The sequence below is a fragment of the Nipponia nippon genome, unplaced genomic scaffold, assembly GCF_047370975.1.
Source record: "Nipponia nippon isolate SJK-2023a ecotype South Korea unplaced genomic scaffold, ASM4737097v1 scaffold_13, whole genome shotgun sequence".
Taxonomy (NCBI): Eukaryota; Metazoa; Chordata; class Aves; order Pelecaniformes; family Threskiornithidae; genus Nipponia; species Nipponia nippon.
In genome coordinates this window covers 17135790-17157214 of record NW_028262324.1, presented here as the reverse complement: position 1 = coordinate 17157214, position 21425 = coordinate 17135790, and the positions used below count along the sequence as shown (strand labels likewise).

The following is a 21425-nucleotide window of genomic DNA, read 5'->3' as shown; positions in this document are numbered from 1 at the left end:
CGCAGCCTGCCCAGGCCCCGGTGCCCGCACAGCGGGACAGGGCGGGGCTGGCGCTGCTGCTCGGCGCCGTCCCCGCGGCTGGGGGCGGCAGCACGGGCCCCCGCTCACCGCGGGCAGGCCCTGGCCCTCGCACCGGGCGGGTGTGCGACGGCAACGGAGGGGGCCCGCCCCGCCCCGGTCTCGGTCCCGGTCCCTTCCACCTCCCCCGCACCCCGATCCCGGTCCCGGTCCCGGCCCCTCCTCCCCTCGCCTCGCGCCGGGTCAGATGGCGCCACCCAGCGGCCTCGCCCGGCCGCCTCCTGCGGACTACAAGTCCCAGCCTGCCTTGCGGCGGCGGCTCACGGGGCACGCCGGGAGCCAGGCAAGGCGCGCCCTTGCCTCGGCAGGTATGGCGGCGGGCTATACGTCAGCGCGCCGCGCCGTAAAGTGCGAGGCGTCGCCCTCCCCGCGGCGCTCTCCCTCCTCTTTGCGACGGCGCCGTCTGGCAGTGGCGGTTGGCGCCTTTGTCCTGGCGGGCGGCGGCCTGAGGCGGAGCGGGCCCGGTGCGGCGGTAAGTCTGCGGGCGGTGGGGCCCCGCGGCTCCGGGCGGCGGCGCGGCCTTACGCGGAGCTGCTCGAATAAAAGACGTACCACAGCAAACCTGGCGGAGGGCTGAGTCCTTCCTGGCCGCCGGGCCGGGCGAGCCCCGCGGCCTGCGGGCGGGCCGCGCCTCCGCCTCGCCGCCCGGCGCCTCCGGGAAGTGGCAGCGGGGAGCGCGGGCTCGCTGGAGCTCCCCCTCTCCCCTGGTGGGGGTGGCACCGGCCGCGGCGGCCCGGGGCCGGTCGGTACGCGGGGGTAACGCAGCTGTGAGGCGGCTCGGCCCGAGCCGCGGGGGGCGCAGCCCGTGGGAGCTCCCGCGGCCTGGGGTGGGAGCTGCGGCTGGCAGCGAGGCGTCGGGCGTGCGGATTGCCTCCCGCCGCCGGTGAGCGCTGCGGGTAGCGCCCAGGGTGAGGGCGCTGCCGGAGCTGGTGAGCGGGGCCCCGGGCAGCGGAGCCGGCGAGCGGCGCCCCGGGAAGGAGGGCCGCCTTTTCCTTGCGGGCAGTTCTGCGTCTGCCCGCTGGCCTGGGCGCGGAGGGCCAGGGCAGGTGGGTGCCGGTGCTGCCCGAGGACGGCCCTGCTGGCCCCAGGCCTGACCTTTGGGGGTGCGGTGGGGGGGCTGCCTGGCGGGGCTTGGCTCCGAGGTGCTGAGAGCCGCTAGCCTGTGCTGGGTGGGAAGCTCACTGCTCCTCAGAACCCTTCCTTTCTGTGGTCGCTAGCTTTTTTTTTTTGTTTTTCCTGCCTTGCTTAGGAACTTCTTGCAGACTCCTGAGTAACGTTTCACTTGTATCAAATTAGTTCAAACATCCCACTTCAGCTGTCTTGCTTTCTGAAGCTGTAGCAGTATTAATAAATAACTTTGGCTTTATATGTAAGATTTTTAGGGAAACGTGGCTTTAATTAACTTCCAGAGGATTTATTGGTGCATGAGCAGATGCAGGCTGTCCTTTTGTAGGAACCTGCTTGGCCTGGCGCTCGCTTTCTGGGCGGGGGGATTGGGACCTTTAAGCTGCCCAGGTGCGTAGTTGGCCTCTGTGGCTGCATTTGTCAAAAAAGACTTAATGTGAAAATTAGTCCTTCACCTGGTGTAGTGTGCCTGAAGTTGGGACAACATTCACTTACTCTGGTCTTATGATTGCTAAATGGCCCTTAACTATGTAATCTATCAAGTGGAAAATGGTAAGAGGCAGTAAATGCTCCTATATGAAAATTCTCTAGTAATCCAACCTGTCTGAGTGTTTGGGATTTATTCCTTTGTTTTGAAAGCGACCTGCAAGTGGAAAAATAGCTCCCTGTTTTTCTTCATACGGAAAGCTCTTGCACCCTCTTCCCCAGCCACCCCCTACTGTCCTCACCCTTAAGAAAAGAAAAGGGAATTTCTTCTGCTTTTTATACTGGAAGTGAAATATCCCGCCAGCAGCAGTTACAGGCCTTGTTGATGCCTCTTTGCTGTGCGTATACGTGATGTCCCGAGACCGTACGTACAGGCCATGCTATCTGAGCGGGTGCTCGCAGGGGGTCCCTGTCCCTGGTAGTGCTCGGAGCCCGGATGGAGAAGGCCATGACAACTGGATCCAACTTGGATGTCACCCTGCTCCAAATGGGAACTTGGGCTAGATGGGTCTTTCCATGTTTTATAGCTACTTAATCATTTTGAGAGAATTTTGAAAACTTCTTTCCCCTCAGCTGATGAGAACTGGAGCTGCAGTAGTGGAATGGAAGGGAGGCCTAGTGTTTCCATACAGAAAAAATGGGACAAGATTTGGTACTTCTGACAGGGAAGGTAAAACTCTGTGTGTGGACAAACTTAGAGGATTGAGGCAAATATGGTAGAAGAAATGACTTCTTTTGTTTGATTTTGGTTTTGGTGTTGGGGTGTTTTTCCTCCTCCCTGTTCTGGCAGTTCAGTTGATTTTAAAAAGTTTATTAGGCTGGGAGGCATTCTCTGCCTCCTGTCCCTGCCAGGTTTCCTGAAAGAAGGAGAAAAGTGATATGAATGTAAAGTTAATTGATCTTTAAAAAAACAAACAAACAAAAAACCAAACAAAAACAAACAAATTTTATGTCTCAAATCTGGAGTAGATGTATTTTTCATGCCAGTTAAGTGTTGTAGAAGTATTTATGTAAAACTGGTTTATATTTTTGGATGTTTGACTTGTTTATTTAGAGGCTACTTTTACATTGTAATGAATATAGGTTACTGTTAGGGAGTGTGTTGATTGTAGGCATCTCCTGATGAACAGTAGTAGTTTCTGTTGATGTACTCAATTTCATCAGCTTTGTTTTTCCATGTTTCTTGCATGTTGTAAACAGAAAATCCCATCCTGCATTCCTGTAGATGAATGTTTAGGAAGTATGACAACTTTATAAATGGTTTTCAAGCTTTGAAGTTAATCTTGAAAGTTTCAGTGTTTTTCATTTTTTTAAGCTTTATGTAATGGTGACTTTTAAACCAGAAAGTATGAATCCTGGGTGGGGTTTGGGAGGGGAGGGTTGTTGGCTTGGTAGAGTTTGTTTTGTTGTTTTTTGTTTGTTGGGTTTTTTTTTTGCTGTAATTCTTTGGGTAAGTTTGCAGTGACTGTTGCTGACTGCTCCAGCTTTGTCTGTGATAGTGTGGGTTAACAAAGTGTACTTGTGCCATACTGGGGGAGAAGAGGTGGTAGTGGTACAGCATTTACGTGGGGGTGGTTACGTTCCCAGCTGTGGACCCGCCTTCTGTGGGAGCTGATGTCTCTATGGGGACAAGGATATGCTCTTTAGTAGGGGTATGAATGAGAAACTGTGTTTTCTGGTATTAGAAAGCTAAGATTTCACATATAGTAAAGTGATCCAAGCGTGGTCACTCAAGAGCATTTAAACAGTACTTCCTGATGTCTCGTTCAAAGCCTGTATTGAAATATTTGGGTCCTGTTATGCAATGTTGTGATGAGTGTTTCCTTTCCGCTTATTAAAATATTGCATACATTTCAACACTTCTTACCAGTAGGCTGAAGAAATGGATATGACAACAATGGGTGTATTGAAAAGCTTAAAGTTAAGATGTTTTAGTGGAAAATTAGTTTTATTTGTATCTTAGTTTGGAGTTAAACCATTAAAACTTATCTGCAAAATAATTAGGTTTACTACCTTTCAGTATTACAGAAAAGCTCAACCAAAATGCCGTGGTATACGTTTTTGCCAGACTTCTCTATCCCTTGTATTAAGATTTCTCTGGAGTGAAGTTTGCGTCAAGCAGACCCAGTTGGCTTCTAGTCTGCAAAGCTGTTAAGTTTAATCTTGTTCCAGTTTAATTTTAATGTCATGGATTGAAATTATATGCATGGCCGTTTTTCTTTTTTGCGAAGAGTTGGATTTGGAACGAAAGCAAAATGGCTCGAGGACGCAAGAGCAATAGCATCAAACAGAGCGACTTCACTAACAGCACCAATCCTCAGGATTTAGAGAGAAGACTTTTTATCGGCAATTTGCCCACAGACCACATGACTCGTGAAGAAATGGAAGAGATATTTTCAAAATATGGCAAAATCAGGGGTTAGTATATTATCTTATGCCTTTTTGTGGCTGGGAATTCAGTGAGAAATATAACTTTCATGCTTGTCAAATGCTATGTGATGATGATGACAGGAGTGACTAATGTTGTTCCTAAAAAGTGACCCCTTAATGATAATTTTCTCTGCCTGCATTTTCTCTGAAAAAGTGATTCCTTCAGTACAGCTGAAACGTAATGCGTATATATCAGCTATGTTTTAGCTTTTGGGGTTGCAGTGTGATGTTACAATACTCTTTCAAGTGACTTCATAGTCTCTTAATCAAATCTCGGTCACTTCATGGGCTGTATTTTGGTCACTGCCTTGTCAGAAGGCAGTTGATCTACGAAATTTATTTCAGAGTCTCTAAGCTCTGCATTTTGATCCTGGTAGATTTGGTTTTCCCAGGAAACTTGCATAGTCATTTCTGGGTAGAGCCCCTTTGCTTGTTCACCTGGTGGGGTTACGCGATGGCCTGGGTGCGGGTTAGTACTGTCCCTTAGTTGTAACCGGTCTTGCCCTGCTGTTAACTTTTCCAGCCCTCAGCATGTACCATGGCTATGGGTTCGTGCAGTATGACCGTCTAGAAGATGTCCAGGCCGCTCTGGACGGTGAGAAGGGTCGCCTTTATAAAGGGTATAGATTAGGTAAGGAAAACTGATCCGTGCTCTCCTACTGACCCTAGCATGCGTTCTGGTAGAAAGAGTGCTTTTGTTTTAAAGCTCTCTGGAAAGATCACTATATGCAACTTGCCTGGCACTAGTCTGAAATCACTTTTACTAGGTATGTATTTGCCTTCTGAGTTATTTGCTGTAAGTGCTGTGGTTCAGCTGCAGTGTTTTCTCTTGCTACCTAGGTCGTACTCTGAACGTAGTTTTATGTGTTAGTATTTGAAAAGGTGTATTACCCTGTGTAAGACTGTTCAACATGTAAGCCCTGGAAGGCAGTCATTGAGACCTCGTACAGAGAGTTTTAAAAACGTTTGTCAACCAATATTGGGCTTCATCTTGACAGGTTCAGACGAATTGGTCACAGCACTTAGCAGCTGCTTAGATAAGCAATCTTAACTTGGATTTTTTTTTGCACATGTGAAATCAATCTAAGTAGTGCTATAAATACTAGGTGCTTTAAAAAGCCCATTTTCATAAAGATGAAAATAATTCTGTTAAATATGCTGGGAGGAAACAAACAGAAATGAATGGTTAGAAGTCTAAGAGTAATCTATTAAATGCAAGCAAAAAATTTACTTTGGAAGTAAACCTATGCTAGTTTAAAGAACAGCAGTTTGACTTAGGAAGGAATGAAAGGAGCAGTAAATAATGACTTGTGGGAAGGTGTGTGTACAGTGCAAATATGACCCTGAAGATGGAAATGGAGGCAAATGGACAAGGAGGGTAGAAGGATACAAGAAGAAATTATGGCCAGCATTGTCAAAGTCTAGAAGCTTAAATAGAAACAACTGCGGCTGTTTTAGAAGCTGAGGTGTAACTGTCTGGAAATGATAAAATTTCTCGCTGGAAAGGGCCACCTAGTCTTCAGTTAATGTTTCTGCTGTCTGTTTTTGAAGAGGCAGAAGGTGGTGTTTTTGATGTCGTTTCCATTTCAGTAGCAAACTAAAAAAAGTAAAACAGCAGCTACCAAAACTAGACCTCTCCAAAAATTTAAATCTAACTAACATCTTTGAGGCTCAGTGAAATGAAGACCTGCCTAGGCTATTAATGTTTTTCCACAAGCCTTGGAAAACTAGGGAGTTTCCAGGGACCTAGCAGAGCACTGCGGATGTGCCAATAGGCAGCGTAAATGGGATGAGCCTGGCATCAGCCCCTGATAACAAAGGGATTCTTTCACCTGACGCTCAGTGAGAAGTGAGTTAGTTAATGCCAATCAAAATTATTCCTGTCAAATTAACTTATTCTTATGATACTGCAAGTTTTATGGCTGAAAGTAGCAGTGTTGATGTAAAAGACTTCTATAAGATGTTTGATTTAAGAAACTAGAACAATTAAAAACAACATAGAGTTAATTTGACTTCAAATGAATCTTAGTGTAACATAGATGGAATTGCTCAGTGCTTTGAGTGGTGTTCTGGAAAAATTGATTCCTGGCCATACAGTGCTTTTATAAGTGACTTGGAAAGAAAACACACATTCATGTTTTAAAAAGAGAGGATGAAATAATGAAGATTGAGTCACTGATGGTGAAATGACCTGGACTTCTTCCTAAGCTGGATGCAGGCAGAACAGAGCTTTCAGTAAAGCCAAAAGGGAAAATTTGCACCGAGCAGGAGTGCGTTTGTCATCCTTTGCTGTACAAAACACAAATTTGTAAGTAGGGAGGTTTTGGTACCTGTGGGTTTCTGCTGCTGGAATACTGTGTTCAGTTCTGGTATGCTTGGTTCAAAAAGGATAATGCTAAATTGGAGAAGCCTCAGAAATCTGAAGAATGCTTAAAGAGTTGAAGAACAAGCCCTAGCAAAAGCCTCAAGATAAAGGAGTGGTGTGATCTGTGTGTTACAGACAGACCTGGGGATAGGTGAGTTTTAACCTAGTAGGTGTAGGTATCGCAAGTCCTTAAATGGAAATAAATAGTTTTCTTTAACAGCAAAATAATTTACTTCTGGAATAACTTATTGGAGCTTTGGTGGTTTCTGTGCTCTGAAGACTTTTAAATTGGAATTGGATGTTTTGCTAAAAGTTAAGCTCTAGTTCAATGCCACTGCTGCACTTGAGATAGGAATGTGATTCAAGAAACTCTTGTCACCTGTGCTTATTCAGAAGGTTACACTGTATGATTACAGTGGCCCTGTCATCTCAAAATCCTACAAGACAGAAGACTTTTTTTTTTTTTTTCTCGGAAGTTTTGTCAGTGTTCAAATACTTAACCTGTAAATGCTGTTGGCATTAAATAAAATGTTATTAAATCTGTTCGTTTTGCACAAGAGAAAGATCCATGTCAGCGGTGTTTTTTCTTCTAGTAAAATATTTTTGTTCAGATTTAAATACATTTTTTTATTTGAAAGAAATGTATGGTATTGAGTGTAAAAATCATAATAGGTTTCTGCAATGGCATCTTAAAACAGAAAATAAAAGTAATCTTAAACCAAAGAAAGCAGATAGTGTCTTGCTTAAAGATAACACTTGACTTTAAGGGGGGGAAAATTCTCAACTGAAAAATAAATGTAAGGAGAACAGTTGCTTCAGTTATGCAGTCTGAGTATTAAATATAATTGCTAATAACACAATAAGGTAAAAGGCTTTGGGAGAGTTTTACTCCAGTGTTGCATTATACTAATACTTCCACAAATGCATAGAAGTGTTTTCATATCTTTAATGAGTAAAACTATGTAGGGAATGAATGTCCATCAAATTTAGTTTGTGACAGTAGACAATGCAGCTGTACTTGATCCTGGAGAGACTGCTTTGTGGTCCTGTGAATGTTGTTATGCTGCATTTGTATTTCATGTTCAGATTGCACTTGCTTCTCTCCCCCCACAAAAAGAGAACATGCTGCTGCTTGATTGACAACAAGAGCAAAAATTAGAACTAATCCCTTAATTCTAATTTTAATCTTGAAAGTAATGAAGGATAGTTTAGGAAGTTACAGAAGATGTTAAGACTGAGTCTGCCTAAAGACACTGCAGCATGTTTATTCTTCTGCAAGAGCTTTGAAAGTAGTTAATATAAATAACTAATAAGAAATTTTAATTGTTGATAGATTCTCAGGTAGCAGATAGGACCTAGGTTTGTTTTGTTCATTTCCTTAAAAGGCTCCGAGTAAAACATCTGAAGTCATTTCTGTTTGTTCTTGCCCCCCTCCAGTACATTATTTCATCTTCAGTCAGCTGTTATGGAAGGCTTTGTTTCCTCACAGTAGAATGATATGGGTCCCTGCCAGTTCTGGGCAACTTCACGTTTTCTGGTTGAGGACAAGACTCTGTTTCTTCAGCTCTCTTACTTCTTTGTATTTCACTTCATGGTGTTTTTCATGGAGATGCTCAGAAGCCAACCAATTTTCAAATTTCTGATCTGTTGCATCAGTTTGCATCATGTTAATAGTGGTGTTCTGAATGCACCATGTTGACTTCATAAGGAGCTTGTGCTTCAGGCTCCTTGGATCCTGTTTCCTCCATGGTGGAGGCTGTACAACTTAACGCTGCAGCAGTCCCTTGGAAGGCAGTTGCATGTGCCACTTGAGAACCCTTGGATTATTTTCAACAAGGGTAGCGGCATGCTCCATTGAACAGGACTGGCTGTGAACTTAGGACTGTGCTGGCCATCAGCTTCCTTTCTTGGAGGTTTTCAGACTCTGCTTTTTCTCCTAGAGTCCATGAGTCGCTTTCTGCTTGCTCATAGACTGCAGAAGAAAGAGGTTCTCTTATGGAATGAAGAGTCTGGATGTAGGCCTGAACGTAAAGGGTTCAAACTTCACCCAAGCTGTCCACCCTGTTTTGAAGTCAGACAAATCCATGAAAATTTCATTACATTGTACTATCTAAACTTAATAAAAAATTGTCAAAGTGACAATGTCTCTCTGCTGAATGGATTTTCTTGCACCATCTGGATGTTGTTGAGCTTAAGTTGCTTTCATTTGAATTGTGCTGATGATCTTTTTTTGTTCCATAGCATTGAACAGATGGGTTGATTATTCTTTACAGATATTAATAAAGCAGTGGAAAGAAGAAATATGAATAAGGCTTCATCAAGGTCCAGTCCAGCACGAAGGTAAAGTACCTGGAAGCAGTGAGTTATACTAGGAAGGTCAGGCTTTTAGGGCATGAGCCCAGTGGCCTGTGCTAAATGTCTGTGTCTCTTCCCTACCATCACCTCCCCAGTCAAACAGAGATGCTCAAGCGAGACAGTTGGGACATGGCCATTCCACCTCTAAGAGCCCTTCTGGCGCTGACACTTCAGGAGGCACGAGGGAAACCTCGTGTCTGCTGCTGTTACTACAGCTAAGCGTTATGTTTTGCAGCACAGGTTGTAAGAGACTTGTGAGGAAGAATACAGTTGATGTTTGTTCCTGCTTCAAGTATCAGAGAAGCCAAGGCATATCTAGAGAATGCCGAGGGGCCGTAGCGTTCCCAGTGCCATGCTGCAGAGGACTTCGGGATCTTGCCTCTTCTGATGTCAAAAGCTCCCAGTGCTGAAATGAGACTGGAAAAGAGCATGTGAGCGAAGCACAAGACAGCAAACATCTCTATTGCACTGTCCCATCTGCATGTGTGCTTGCGTTGTCCGTACCTGGAACCAGTCCCCTTCTGTGCAGTTAGTGATGTGTACCTGCCAGCTTCTGGTGTCCCACCCTTCGGTAGGCACAGTGTGTACAGCTCCTGCACATCCTCTGTGTGCGAAGTTGCAGGCAGGTGGAGAAGACGCGCACTGTCCTGTCACAGGAAGACAACTTCGGTTTTCTTTCCATGGCATTACTAGGGAACGCACGTGGTTACAGTTTGGTATAAGGCGTGCATCTTCCATGCCTATACTGTAAAGCTTTCCACACAAAGGAGTGTTATGTGTTGGACTTGAAGTTAATCAGGCTCTCACGTGTCTGGTGTGCTCTACTAACTTGACCTGTTAAATTACCAAAAATGAGGAAAAAGTGCAACTAGCAAGACATCTACCACCAAAAACCAGAGAATCAGTAGCTGCAGTTCTTGGCATCATCTAGGTCTTTTGTATGTTGCACGCTTACCCTGCACAGGGCCAAATGCACTTGCAGAGACCAGCACGTGGACATCGCCCAGAAGTGCTTTGGGCACACAGCTGGGGGTTTCTGTTACAGATGTGGCAAGCCTTGGGCCTGGGCACTGTCAGGTGTGCTCAGTGCTGGCATGAGGCCCCCAAGAATACTGCAAGTGCATGAGCAGCAGGCACTGATGGCACATCTTTGGTCTCAGTGGCACTGCAGGTGCGTAACGCTGAAGGCGCCGAGCAGCACTGTGGTGTGAGAGGCAGGCACCTATGCCATGAGTGTTGGTCCTTGGACCACGTTACAGAGGGACCAGCAGCAGGCACTGATGCTATGGGCATTGGGACCTGTGTCACCCTGCATGCATGCAAGAGCAGATGCCCATGTCGTGAGCCCTGAGGAGCGCTGGAGTTGCATGAGCCACGGGCACCGGGCTGTGGTCTGGACTACCGCCATGGCTGCTGAAGGCTTTGGCGCCACTGTGACAGGCACTGGATTCCAGCTGGCACTGCAGACACCGTGGCCATCCCGTGTGGCTAGCATTGGGTCCCAAGCAGCACTGTGGGCACAGGTGGCGATGAGGTCATGGGCATCAAGCCTGGGCACAGCTGTGGGCGCACAGATGGTGGACGATGAACTCTGGACTGCGCTGCAGGCGTGTGAATGACAGCTGCTGATGCCGGGGTGCAGAGTCCCACGCTGCGCCGCAGGCGGCGGTGCTTGGCCAGCGGTACTGAGTCACGAGCAGATGCGGGCAGCGGTGCTGTCGCTGCAGGAGTCGGACCGTGGTGACAGAGGCGTGGAAGCAGAAGGCTGCTGTGCCTTCATGCTGCTGCCTCTCTGCAAGCAGCAGGGCAGCGATGCAGGTGCAAGAGCAGAGACCTGCGCCATGTCTGTACTTCTGTTGCAGTTGTGCATTGTTCATTCTGGATCTTTTTGTCCCTGCAGATAATGAATGTGGCCTGGTCACCCCCACTCCAGCTGGAATAAATGTCATATGCCAAACAATTATACTGCATCTGGCTGTTTTGCTATATAGTCTTACAGCTACAGAAAGATCAGTTACTCAGTATCCATTAGAGCAAATCAGAAGTTTCCCCTGAGCTTCTGCCATCCTTCGCTGTAGGTTGGGGGGAAGGGGGTGATGACATGTACCCTTCGTGGGATGTGGTTTCAATACAGATCACAAACAAAAAGCAGATTTGTGTGTCCAAGAGGCTGAAGGAGTTTACACTTATTTGTGTGCAAATACAGTGTGTCTTTTATAGGAGGAGGCTATATATGCTCTTGGTGGCAACACTGTAGTTTGTCCCAAGATCTGTTTTGTATGTGACGTAAAAATAGAGAATGCCAGCACTCCTCTGTATCCCCCAGCACAGCTGGGTGTCTAACCACCAAAGTCCATGCACAGTCTCCGTACATCCATCTCGTTACTGTCTGCTCTACCTGACACTGAACTTGGGCACATCTGACTCGCTGCTCCTGCTGTTCTCTCCAGGTGACTACTACGTGAATCACTGTAGTGGAAGCAGGCTTATGTTCTGCTTATCTCTCATAAACTAGATTAAACTGGTAGAGGACTCTCAAAGTCTGTCAAGTTTTGGAAATAAAAAGATTCAAAAAGCTGGGTTTTTTTCTGATGGTTGTCAGTATCTTGGGGAAAGAACATTCCAAACACGTGAAGCTAAGTGGTTTCTCTGCAAGATTTTTTTATGTTTGGCTTAGACTACAGTGAAAGTTATCTTTTTTTCTGGAAAACAAAATATGACCTGGGAAAAAACCCCTACTGTTCTGGGAAAAGATGAAGACTGGAATGTTATTCTTCCTTGCCTCTGAAGAAAGTGCAGTACAAAGTCTGAATGAGATGGATCATTCAGATGTGACAGAGAAGCCTGTTGCTGATGAGGATGCCATGCTGGTTGGGTTTAATACCCTCTTAACATGGGGCATCGTAAACATAAGACTGGCTTTCTACAGAAACTATCCCTTCAAACCCAGGACACAACGGTAGCTATCACTGCTTTCTGCTAGCAGCACAAACCCAACCGCAACATGGAACCTACAGTGTCTTTGGTCACAACAAGCTCCTTTTTTAATCATATGCCAGTAACAAGTTATTTCAGGTATTCTGCTGTCATTGACTAGTGGATTTAATGGATCCCTTGAATGCTCCTGGCTGTTGCATATTTGTGGGTATTAGTCTCCAGCACCTTGAAGTCTCAAAGAATTTGCAAAAGCATGTTTGGTAGATGATCTGTGGTTGACATTGGAGGCCAGAGGCCTTGAAATGTTTCTGAGGTGCCTGTTCACTTCTTCCACAGGTGCTCTACACTTTTAGTGATGCTCCATTAAGGAGCTTTGTGGGTCTTGTTTGGCTACAATAAATATTGGAATTAAGAAGCTTCTCCAGGCTGCTTCAACAAATACCGTTTTTGGGCAATTTTTGCTGTTGTGGGATAGGAGGGTGGATTCAGCTGCTGAGAGGAGGGTCACTTTGGCACCTCAGGTAAGAGATCTAGGGGTAACAGTACTCATGTCGTTAGCAGTCTAATGGAATTTCCATGCTGTTTTCCTCAGAGAGCCATATGCCTATGGGGATGGCCGAGATGCCAGACGCGACCGCTCCCCTCTTCGGGGGAGCCCAAGGAGAGACCCCAGAGATGGCAGGGATGGTAGAAACGGACGAGATTCCAGAGACACTCGAGACATTCGAGCTAGAGACATGCGTGACGCTAGAGACCACAGGGACCCACGGGACCTGCGAGACCCACGAGATATCAGGGATCCAAGAGACTTGCGGGACCCTCGTGATGTTAGAGATCTTCGTGACCCACGGGAGCCGCTGTATGATCGATACAGGGATCCACGGGATATGAGGAATCCACGAGATGTGAGGGATCCACGGGATGTGAGGGATCCACGGGATATGAGGGATCCACGGGATATCAGAGACCCTCGGGACCCTTTGTACAGGTAATTTCCGTAGGATTGTAGTTGGCAACATGTTTTTACGGTGATCCTGCCTCGATGGCTGCATTGGTTTGAGTGGTGTCAGGCACTTAAGATAAGGAAGTTGCTCTGGCTGGGGACAGTTGGGTGCCTGCTTTGTGTTTTCTGGGGAGCAGGTGGGTACTTCAGAAATTAAACTTGAGGAAGGTCTGTGGGTGATGCATTGGCAAGTTATTGCCTGAGATTGTGCTGGAGCATGCAAACCCTTGCTTCTTCTGTACATGTTGCAGACGAGATGAATCTTACGACCGTTACCTTCACCTTGAAGACTACTATCGGCGGAAGGATGACTCTTACTATGACCGTTACAAAGAGCATTTTGATAGAGCACCGGTGAATTCAGAAGGTGAATACCTGTAACACTATAATGGGCAGATTCACATTCTCCCTCTGGGAGGATGCAGGAGATGCCTGCAGTGCCAAGGGCATTGCATTCCATGACACTCCGAGCAGGTCCAAAGGGCATTATTTGTTCTGTCCTTATGGCTTGCTTTCAGACCGTCTGAAGCGTGAGGAGCGGCGCCGAGAGGAGCTGTACCGTCAGTACTACGAGGAAATCAAGAGACGTTTTGATGCAGAGAGACCTGTGGATTGTTCTGTGATAGTGGTGAATAAACAGACAAAGTAAGAAAATAGTTATGACCAATTTTATTATTGCATGGTAGAAGAAAATGGAATTAAATGTAGTCCTGCCTTGAGACTGTTTGTCTTACAGGTTGCTCTTGAGGAGCGTGGCTTTAGAGCCCTCAGAAAGCTACAGCTCCTGTTGCTGTTCTGAGAATACATGTTGATGAGATGGAGAAATGTTGTATCTTGTGCTTTGCTTTTATTCCCTTCTTGTCACCTATCACTATACCTTCTCCTGATACTTTTCTATGTACTCTTCATATCAGCCTACTGTCGCAACAGGTCATAGTGACCTGTACTTGTTATTCATGGGTTGGATGTTATGGAACTTATTAATATGTGCCAACCAGCAGATAGTTCAGAACAGTTGTCAGGGAGGAGTTGTGGGGGTGTTCGTTTCAGAGCTCCTGTCAGATTGGTTACTAGGTCAGATACCAGTCAATACTGTTAATCCAATGTGCAAGAAGTATAAAATCACTGTTGAAAGTAGTCGTGAACGATATTGAAAGCATGCGTAAGTAGTAACCAGGGCAATCTCATGTGGCAGTCTGAACGCTTACTGAGGTGTCCCCACTCAAACACAGCGTGTCTTTTTATTGTGCTGAATGCAAGATTGTTTATCTAGAAACAAAAATGCAGGCCATCCCTGTAGAACGGTGGGCTTTCTCTTGGAATGTAAGGACTTAAAACAATTTTAGGAGTCAAAGGGACTTGTGTCAAAAATGTTAGTATGTCCTTAGTTTGGAGAGCGGGCGCTGTGTTGGGAACAGAGGAGTGCACGTATGCCTGGTACAGTGAAAGGGGGCTGTAATGATGGCACCAGTCTGATGCCTATATCTTTACAAATAAATATATTGAAGAATAGCAAACACGTAAATAAATCATAGATCTGGGTTGGGTTCTGAAGAAAATGGTTGTCAAGAGGAAATTTAAGTTCTGTCTCCTTAGCCCTTTGGAAAAAAGATCACGAGTTGCTTTTATTTAACTTTCCTATATCTGTGAGGCAGAAAGAGAGAGCTGGCGCTTCCCTGATCTGGTGGTAGAAGGCAGAACAGGAAATCAGAACAAGGGAAGCAGTGAAACTAGAAGTACACTTCTGTGGTTTGCTTTTAATGGAGCTGATTACCTAGGGGAACAAATCTTGAAAGGAAATTTTAGATTCTTTATCCTTTGGTGACTAAAAGTCTTTGGAAGATATTCTAACAGACCACAAGTTACTGTACTTGATACAGGGAGAATTTTTTTTGTGCAAGAGGATCAGCTTAATACCCTAAGGATCGTTTTGGTCTGTAACAGCTACAAACCTTATGAGCTGGAGCACATTAATAAATCTTGGATATTGAAGCATTGATGTCACCTACTGTAGACCTGTTTAAAGATGACTCCCAAAGAACTTAGATACACAGTCTGTGTAACTTAGAAATCCTTAAAAAGGCAGTTGGTGGGGGGTGAACAGATTTAGTCACCGTTACAGTGTTTGCATCCAAAGTCGATAAATGGAACCTCTTTCAAAAGGTGTGGGTGCACACAGGCTAAATTTCTCAGAATGCATGTGCAGTCTGTATTGCAGGTTTTGGTACTGAGTATAGTAAGCTTAAAAAAAGACTTGAAAACTTGAAGCTCAGCCATGTGAGCTGTGGTTTGTGTTCGGAATGGGAAATCTGCAGGACAGTGGATGCAGGAACAGTGGATCGATAGATACTGTGTTGATACTGGGTTAGAGCAGAAAGCAGCTAGTAGAACAAAAGAGCAAGAGAAAAATGTATTTGGAACTCAAGTGAATGCTTATGGATGGGTAGTTATCCTCTGAAAATTAATCTTCAAGTCCAGAAGCTGGTCTGTGCTACAGTGAATTAGGATAAGGTGTATTTGAACAGTTAAGGTACTGAACATAGCACAAGTAACTGACTTCTGTAGGTTAGCTGCTCTGCGGTGTACCCCTTAGATCTGTGCAGGCATAAATTACCTCACCTAATGAGTTCAGTTTAAACACATTTATATGTAAGCAAATATATAATAGTGTAAATCCCTTTGCAAACACTCTGTCTCTCAGCTAAGCTGAGGCTTGATTTGTAGTCTATTTCAGTTAAACTGAAATGATGGTTTCAGATCAAAATAAGGGTAGGATATGGGCTTTTATATTATTGTAATGAGATTGCTTTAATACTGTCCTGTTAAACATTATGACGTTTGGCAAGCCATTAGAAAAGCGAATCTGAGATGACGGAGAGGGTGAATGTGCCAGGGTTTCTGTTTCTGTATGTGACTGACTTGTTAAACTCTGCTGGCTTTGCTTTGTGGTAGGGAGTACGCGGAGTCAGTGGGGCGGAAGGTGCGGGATCTGGGCATGGTAGTGGACCTGATCTTCCTCAACACAGAGATGTCACTGACGCAAGCCCTGGACGATGTGAGCAGAGGAGGGTCTCCTTTTGCCATTGTCATCACCCAGCAGCATCAAGTTCACCGCTCTTGCACTGTTAACATCATGTTTGGCACTCCACAAGGTACTGAGGTCTCAGTAGGCTGTGTAGCTTTGTGGTCACTCTGAACCACTCAAAGTGCTGCTTTAGAACACTTTCTTTCAAGCAGAATCACACAGGACAAAGTTCATCCTTGCTGTGACATAAGTAGTTATTAATGACTTGACACCATGTCATAAATGTGAATATCATTATTTACAAGTTTCCATAATGCTTTACTTGTCCCTTGTCAAAAGGACTGTCTAATTTCTGCCAAGAGAGAATCTCGGCTGTGTTCTTAGCACCTAACATCACCAGCCATTGCATCTTAGGGCAAATCTTGAACCCCAGCTCTAGAAGTGACTGCATTGATTTGGCAGATTTCTGAGTAATACCAGTCCAACCTCAGTTTATCACTTGTTGCTCTCAAATAGATCATATTTGGAATGTGACAAATTACAGGACAGATTTTAAAACCAAATGTGATTTAAGGAGAACAGAATAAGGATAGCGTATTCAGTCAAGATAAAGATCTGATTGTGAAACTAGGAAGAGTTATAAAAAGATACACCTATAAAGTGATTTGCTGTACGTGCTCCACCTTTTTAGCATTTTAGTGCCATTTATACTTGTTGCATCGCTTCCCATCTCAGGGTGTGACTTGGTTGTGCTGAGCGTGAGGGTGGGTGTAGGTATTAAAAAAACGTCTTGTCAGAATGTGATCTCAGAAAGCAGCCTTTTGCTCTGATCAGGTTATTTCTCCCTTATCGTGTTCTCAAGCAATGTTTTGTGAGATTCATCTGGGAGAGTAAACTTCTGAACGCACAGTCACTGGTTTTTGGTTGCTTACTGGCTGAAGAAGCCCGGTTTCTTTTGACACTGGATGCAGATGCGATAGGAGGGTCCTCTCATTTCCTGCACAAATACAGCTGACACACACTTTCACTGGGCTTTCCACTGCCCTCAGTTTTAACTCTAACTCCTTTGGTTTAACACCCATCCTCCCGCCAAAGCTTCTCTGCTTTACTGGATCTAACAGTGTATCAAATCTGATAAGAACACCAGTCATTAGCTCATCCACAGCTCTTTCTAGAGATTAAATATGCTCACTTGAACTGCATGCGGCCACCTTTCAATTCAGATTAGTTTTAGGGAGCTCCTTCACAACTTGTGCAAAATGTAATGTTAAAATGAACCCTAGTTTGCTATTACGAGGAAAAGGGTGGCAGCATTTGATGATCTGCAGGTGTGAAAAGTGCCCAGAGCTTTGGGCGCTTTTTGGAAGGTAAAGGCCTTCTCTTTTGATCTCCCTGCTTAAATCTGTGTTCAGGGCAATATTTGCATGTGTGCTTTGTGAGGTGGAAATAATGACCTCAAAAACTTTAAAAGGCAAGTGTAAAAAACAAAAAAAAGTTGAAATTGACCATTGTTCGTTGTATTACAGAAGAATTTGACTGTTGCTTTTTGCCTCAGAGTAGTAAACATAAACAGCAATGTGACATTGAGCCAGTGCTTCTTTCCTCCCCATCTCCTGCATGTGCACACACTCTATTAAGGCATTGCCAGTACAGAATCAAAAAGTATTCCCATCGCTGTCCTGCTCTGGGAAGCTTTAGCAGCCTTCAGAGGGCAAGTTTTGGATCTGTCCAAAGCTTTAGCAGTAGAATGGCTGGAACTGTCTCCTCTTGGAGCACGGAGAATTTATGTGAGAGATAGAGGGAGCTGCTTTCCCTTTTAATTGGATGAGAGGCAAGAAAGATATTTCTTGGGCTGATAGGGTATCTTCTCAGAGCCCTCAGCTATGGAAGTAAAGGATGGCCTTGCTGAGTGATAGCCTTGAGCCTTCTGTCACCTTAGGAAATTGAACTGTTATTGTGTGCCTAGGAAGCTTCCCAAGTCAATGCTTGGAATCCCAAAGCGGTGCCCGCCTGCTGAATGAGATGTGCTGGTGTGCGTGAGGCAAGGCACCTCCTGTTAGCATTGCTTTGGTTTACTTAAAACGTTTCTTTTCCTTCTGCAGAACACCGCAACATGCCCCAAGCTGATGCCATGGTGCTGGTGGCAAGGAATTATGAGCGCTACAAAACAGAGTCACGGGAGAAGGAGCGCGAGGAAATCGCCCGGCAGGCTGCCAAGATGGCAGATGAAGCTGTTCTGCAGGAGCGGGAGCGCCCACCCTCCATGGAGGAGGGTGTCAGAGGAGGTCACCCTCCAGGGATTCAGACTCTCTTGAACCTGCTGGCAGACAATCGTTATCTAACTGCTGAGGAGACTGATAAAGTAATTAATTACTTGAGAGACCGGAAGGAACGGTTACTGAGGGGAAGCACTGATTCTCTGCAGGGTAAGTTTCTCAGCCCCAGACAAGGCTGTTAATCAGATGGTTTGTGGGTCCTCTGGGCTGGGACCCAAAAACAGTCCTGGGACTGCAGAGGAGTCCTAGTGTCATAATTTACTCACACAGCACCTCATTTTATTGAGGTGGACTTGTCCTTGGGAGTCCTGAGACGATTCAGATCTTTCATGTGAAAGAACTTTTATATTGGATTCTCTCATGGAAACCATGGGACTGCCATAAATGGTTTGGCTGCTACACGAAGGGCAACAATTCTGCTGAATGGTTCATGTTCCCCAGAGCTGTGCAGCTCTCCTGTTCAGAGGGTGGATATTCATTGATGCTTGTGTCTTTGGTAGCTGTTTCACAAACTTTCTTGAGGTGCCCTTTCAAGGGCATTTGCAGAGCTTTAACCCTCTTTAACCCTCTTTTCTTTCTTTCCCAGCATCCATGTCAAGACAGTCTTTGGGGGCACCTTCAGGATCATCTTTGGGTAGTCAGTCCAGCCTTCCAAGCTCTCAGGCTCATCAGGGTTCACAGCCTCTGGTCTCTGCTCCTTCTGTTCCAGTGTCCTCTTCTAATCCTCAGCAGGAGCTTCAAGCAAAAATCCTCAGTCTCTTCAACAGCGGGGCGGCAGCAGCAGCAGCTGCTGTAGCAAACAGCAGTTCTGCAGCCTCTGCGGGCACTTCGGGCAGCACTCCAAACCAGAACTTTGCTAACATGGCCAGCGGTCAGGCCCGGTCAGCACAGATGAGTGCTGGAAATCTAAACCAGGCTCAGCAGAGATTGCAGACTCCAAGCACGCAGCTTCCTGCTCTCCAAGGCCCTTCAAGAAATGCAGGTCCAAGACCTGGAGCTCCTCCACAAGCTCAGTCCCTCTATGGTCAGCACCAAAATCGCCTCCCTGCACCTGGCAATGTACCCGCTCAAAGGCCAGTATCTTCTGGTATCAACTTTGACAACCCTAGTGTACAGAAAGCCTTGGACACCCTTATCCAGAGTGGTCCTGCACTCTCCCACCTTGTGAGCCAAACCGTGGCCCAGGGGCGAGCAGGGTCCTCAGCCCAGCAACCTATGGGTTCCTACCAGCGGCACTATTAAAGCTGAGCTGTCAGGCCCTTTCCCCTTCCCTTTGCCATTCCATACTTATAGCTGTTTAAAGAGTCTCTGTTCTTGACACGGGACAAATGCCCCTGGATATGCATGTCCTCTCCACTTTGGCGAGAGTGTACCCCCAGTGGCATTGCTGCTGACTGTTGCTAGCGCTGCCCTTCCTCACCTTGGTCTGGTTAGCAGTGTTTGGAGAAGTATGCTCTGTTTTCTCAGCGGCATGATGTGCTAAGAGCCGCTTTGGATAATTGGTTGTTTTGTCCAGTCCCAGAAGCTGCTGCAATGACGGTCCTTCTGCATTTTCCTCACTCCCAGCAGCTGGTGCATCTTCACATTGCAGTGCAGTCTGGTCTTGCTGAATGGTCTTAGTAGTGTTTTGGGTCAGTGGTTTCGAGGAAATAGGGGACTGAACAGAGCAGTATGCTGACTGGGCCTTCTTGGAGACCCACCTTTTTGGAATGGGCACTATTTTTCTTTGGATTTCTTTTTTTTATTTCTTTTTTTAATGGCATATAAGCCAGTTGGAAAATACAGTGGTAGTGCTAGCAGCTGAACTCATGAAGCACATGCCTGACCACTACTCAGTAATCCAGGACCGTGCTGTTTGGTCCTTCCGTAGCTGGACTGTCATGTCCTGGCAGAGCAAGGCAGAGAAACGCTCCTCACCTCGCCCAGCTCACAGAAACTGGCAGCTTTGGTCTGACTACTGTGGGAGATCTGAAACACAAGAGCTTCCAGCCAAGGCAGAGATTTCAAATTGTCTGTCAATTTTCCTACACCAAGTAGTCAGTGTTAAGATCAATCTGTTAAATTTGGCGTATAAATTTCCTTTTCTTATCATCTTGCTTTGGGACGGTTGGTTACTGTAGCCCAACAGCTCAGCCACAGCCACGCTGATGTGCTGCTGGCCCTCCCTTGGGAACACCTGCAGCCAGTTACCAGGTGGTGAATGTCTGCTCTCTGAAACTTCATCTCACTGTTGATGGGTGGTCTGTCCATCTAAGGTGCAGAAGCAGTGCCAAGGTGCAATAGCATAATTTTATACATTTTTTTTCAACACTTTGGTAGCTGCAGCGGACAGTTGATTGGAAAATTGGGCAGTGATTCTTCACCATGTTTTTAACCAGTAACATACTTTGATACCAGAACACAAAACATCTCTTAACTATGTGGTCCTCCCCATCACGGCCGCCTTAGAGTCTGTAGGCTTCCTGCAGAGAACCAAAAGAAACTAAGGCGGCAGTGTTCTTGGAGCAGAGGATTTTCTTTGTCCCAGGTGGTTTGTGTTGTAGCATTTTTTCTTTCCTCTCTGTGCTGTTAACAAGAGGACATTACTTTTTAATAAAAAGGCAGGAAAAACGTTTTGTTGCATTTTTGACACTTGACAGCTTTAGTACTACTGGATTACATTATTCTGCTGTGTTTGCCATTACTCTCTTCTTCCAGATCAGCTGTGTCCGACACTGCCCAGTGCTGGATGCTAAGTGGAAAGCGTACGAACCTTAGTGTGACCTGCTGTGAGAATACTGTAATCGGTTTATAACACTTTGGTTTTGAAGTACCTCTCAGATACTTTTTCTCGCACAGTGGACTCGGACGATCTCAGGCAGAGCAGCCCACGTGCCCACTGGGGGACCCGCGTGCCGGAGCAGTGTGTGGCAGGGGCCAGCGTGAGAGGTCCGAAGCCTCTCCAGCTGCTGGTAGTGGGAGGGGAGGGCGTGCACTCGGGCCAGCAGCGAGCTGCTCCAGTGTCACAGTTGCTGTTAATTGTACGGCTGCTGTGTGAAGTTAGGTCTACAAGTCCCTGTGCGTTTAGCACTGGCCTTCTTTGACTTTGTGCTGCCGTTACTACACAACCTGAAATCGGATGGAAGTATGTGTCTTCCATCTTTCCTCCTCCAGTCTCTTTTTGTTAGATTGCTTTCTCCCTCTCTACAACCCTGCACACAGGTAAAGCATCTTCGCTGGGGTGATCAGAAATTGGCCTGAGCTTAAACATGGGAACGTGGCACTTGGGAGAGGCTGTTCCTCTCCTGATGTTTTGCTTCCTCTGCAATCTGCTGCTCCCTGTCGGGGCTTGCTCCTTGTTAGGGA

At 46.0% G+C, this 21425-nt stretch overlaps 1 protein-coding gene across 10 annotated transcripts; it reads left to right on the top strand.

The window, feature by feature from the left end:
• Positions 1-358: 358 nt before the first annotated feature.
• NCOA5 (nuclear receptor coactivator 5) lies at positions 359-21356 on the top strand. Of its 10 annotated transcripts, none has more exons than XM_087750071.1 (10): positions 359-550; positions 3921-4107; positions 4643-4750; positions 8758-8824; positions 12369-12764; positions 13031-13146; positions 13298-13424; positions 15732-15931; positions 17907-18230; positions 18667-21356. In XM_087750071.1, exons 1-10 carry the CDS (start codon positions 389-391, stop codon positions 19320-19322), a joined length of 2343 nt encoding a protein of 780 aa, XP_087606197.1. In that variant the 5' UTR covers positions 359-388; the 3' UTR covers positions 19323-21356. The 10 variants fall into 10 exon arrangements, with proteins under 10 accessions (XP_087606197.1, XP_087606198.1, XP_087606205.1 ...); XM_087750073.1 differs by lacking the exon at positions 359-550 and adding an exon at positions 565-2359; XM_087750072.1 differs by lacking the exon at positions 4643-4750.
• Positions 21357-21425: the final 69 nt, after the last annotated feature.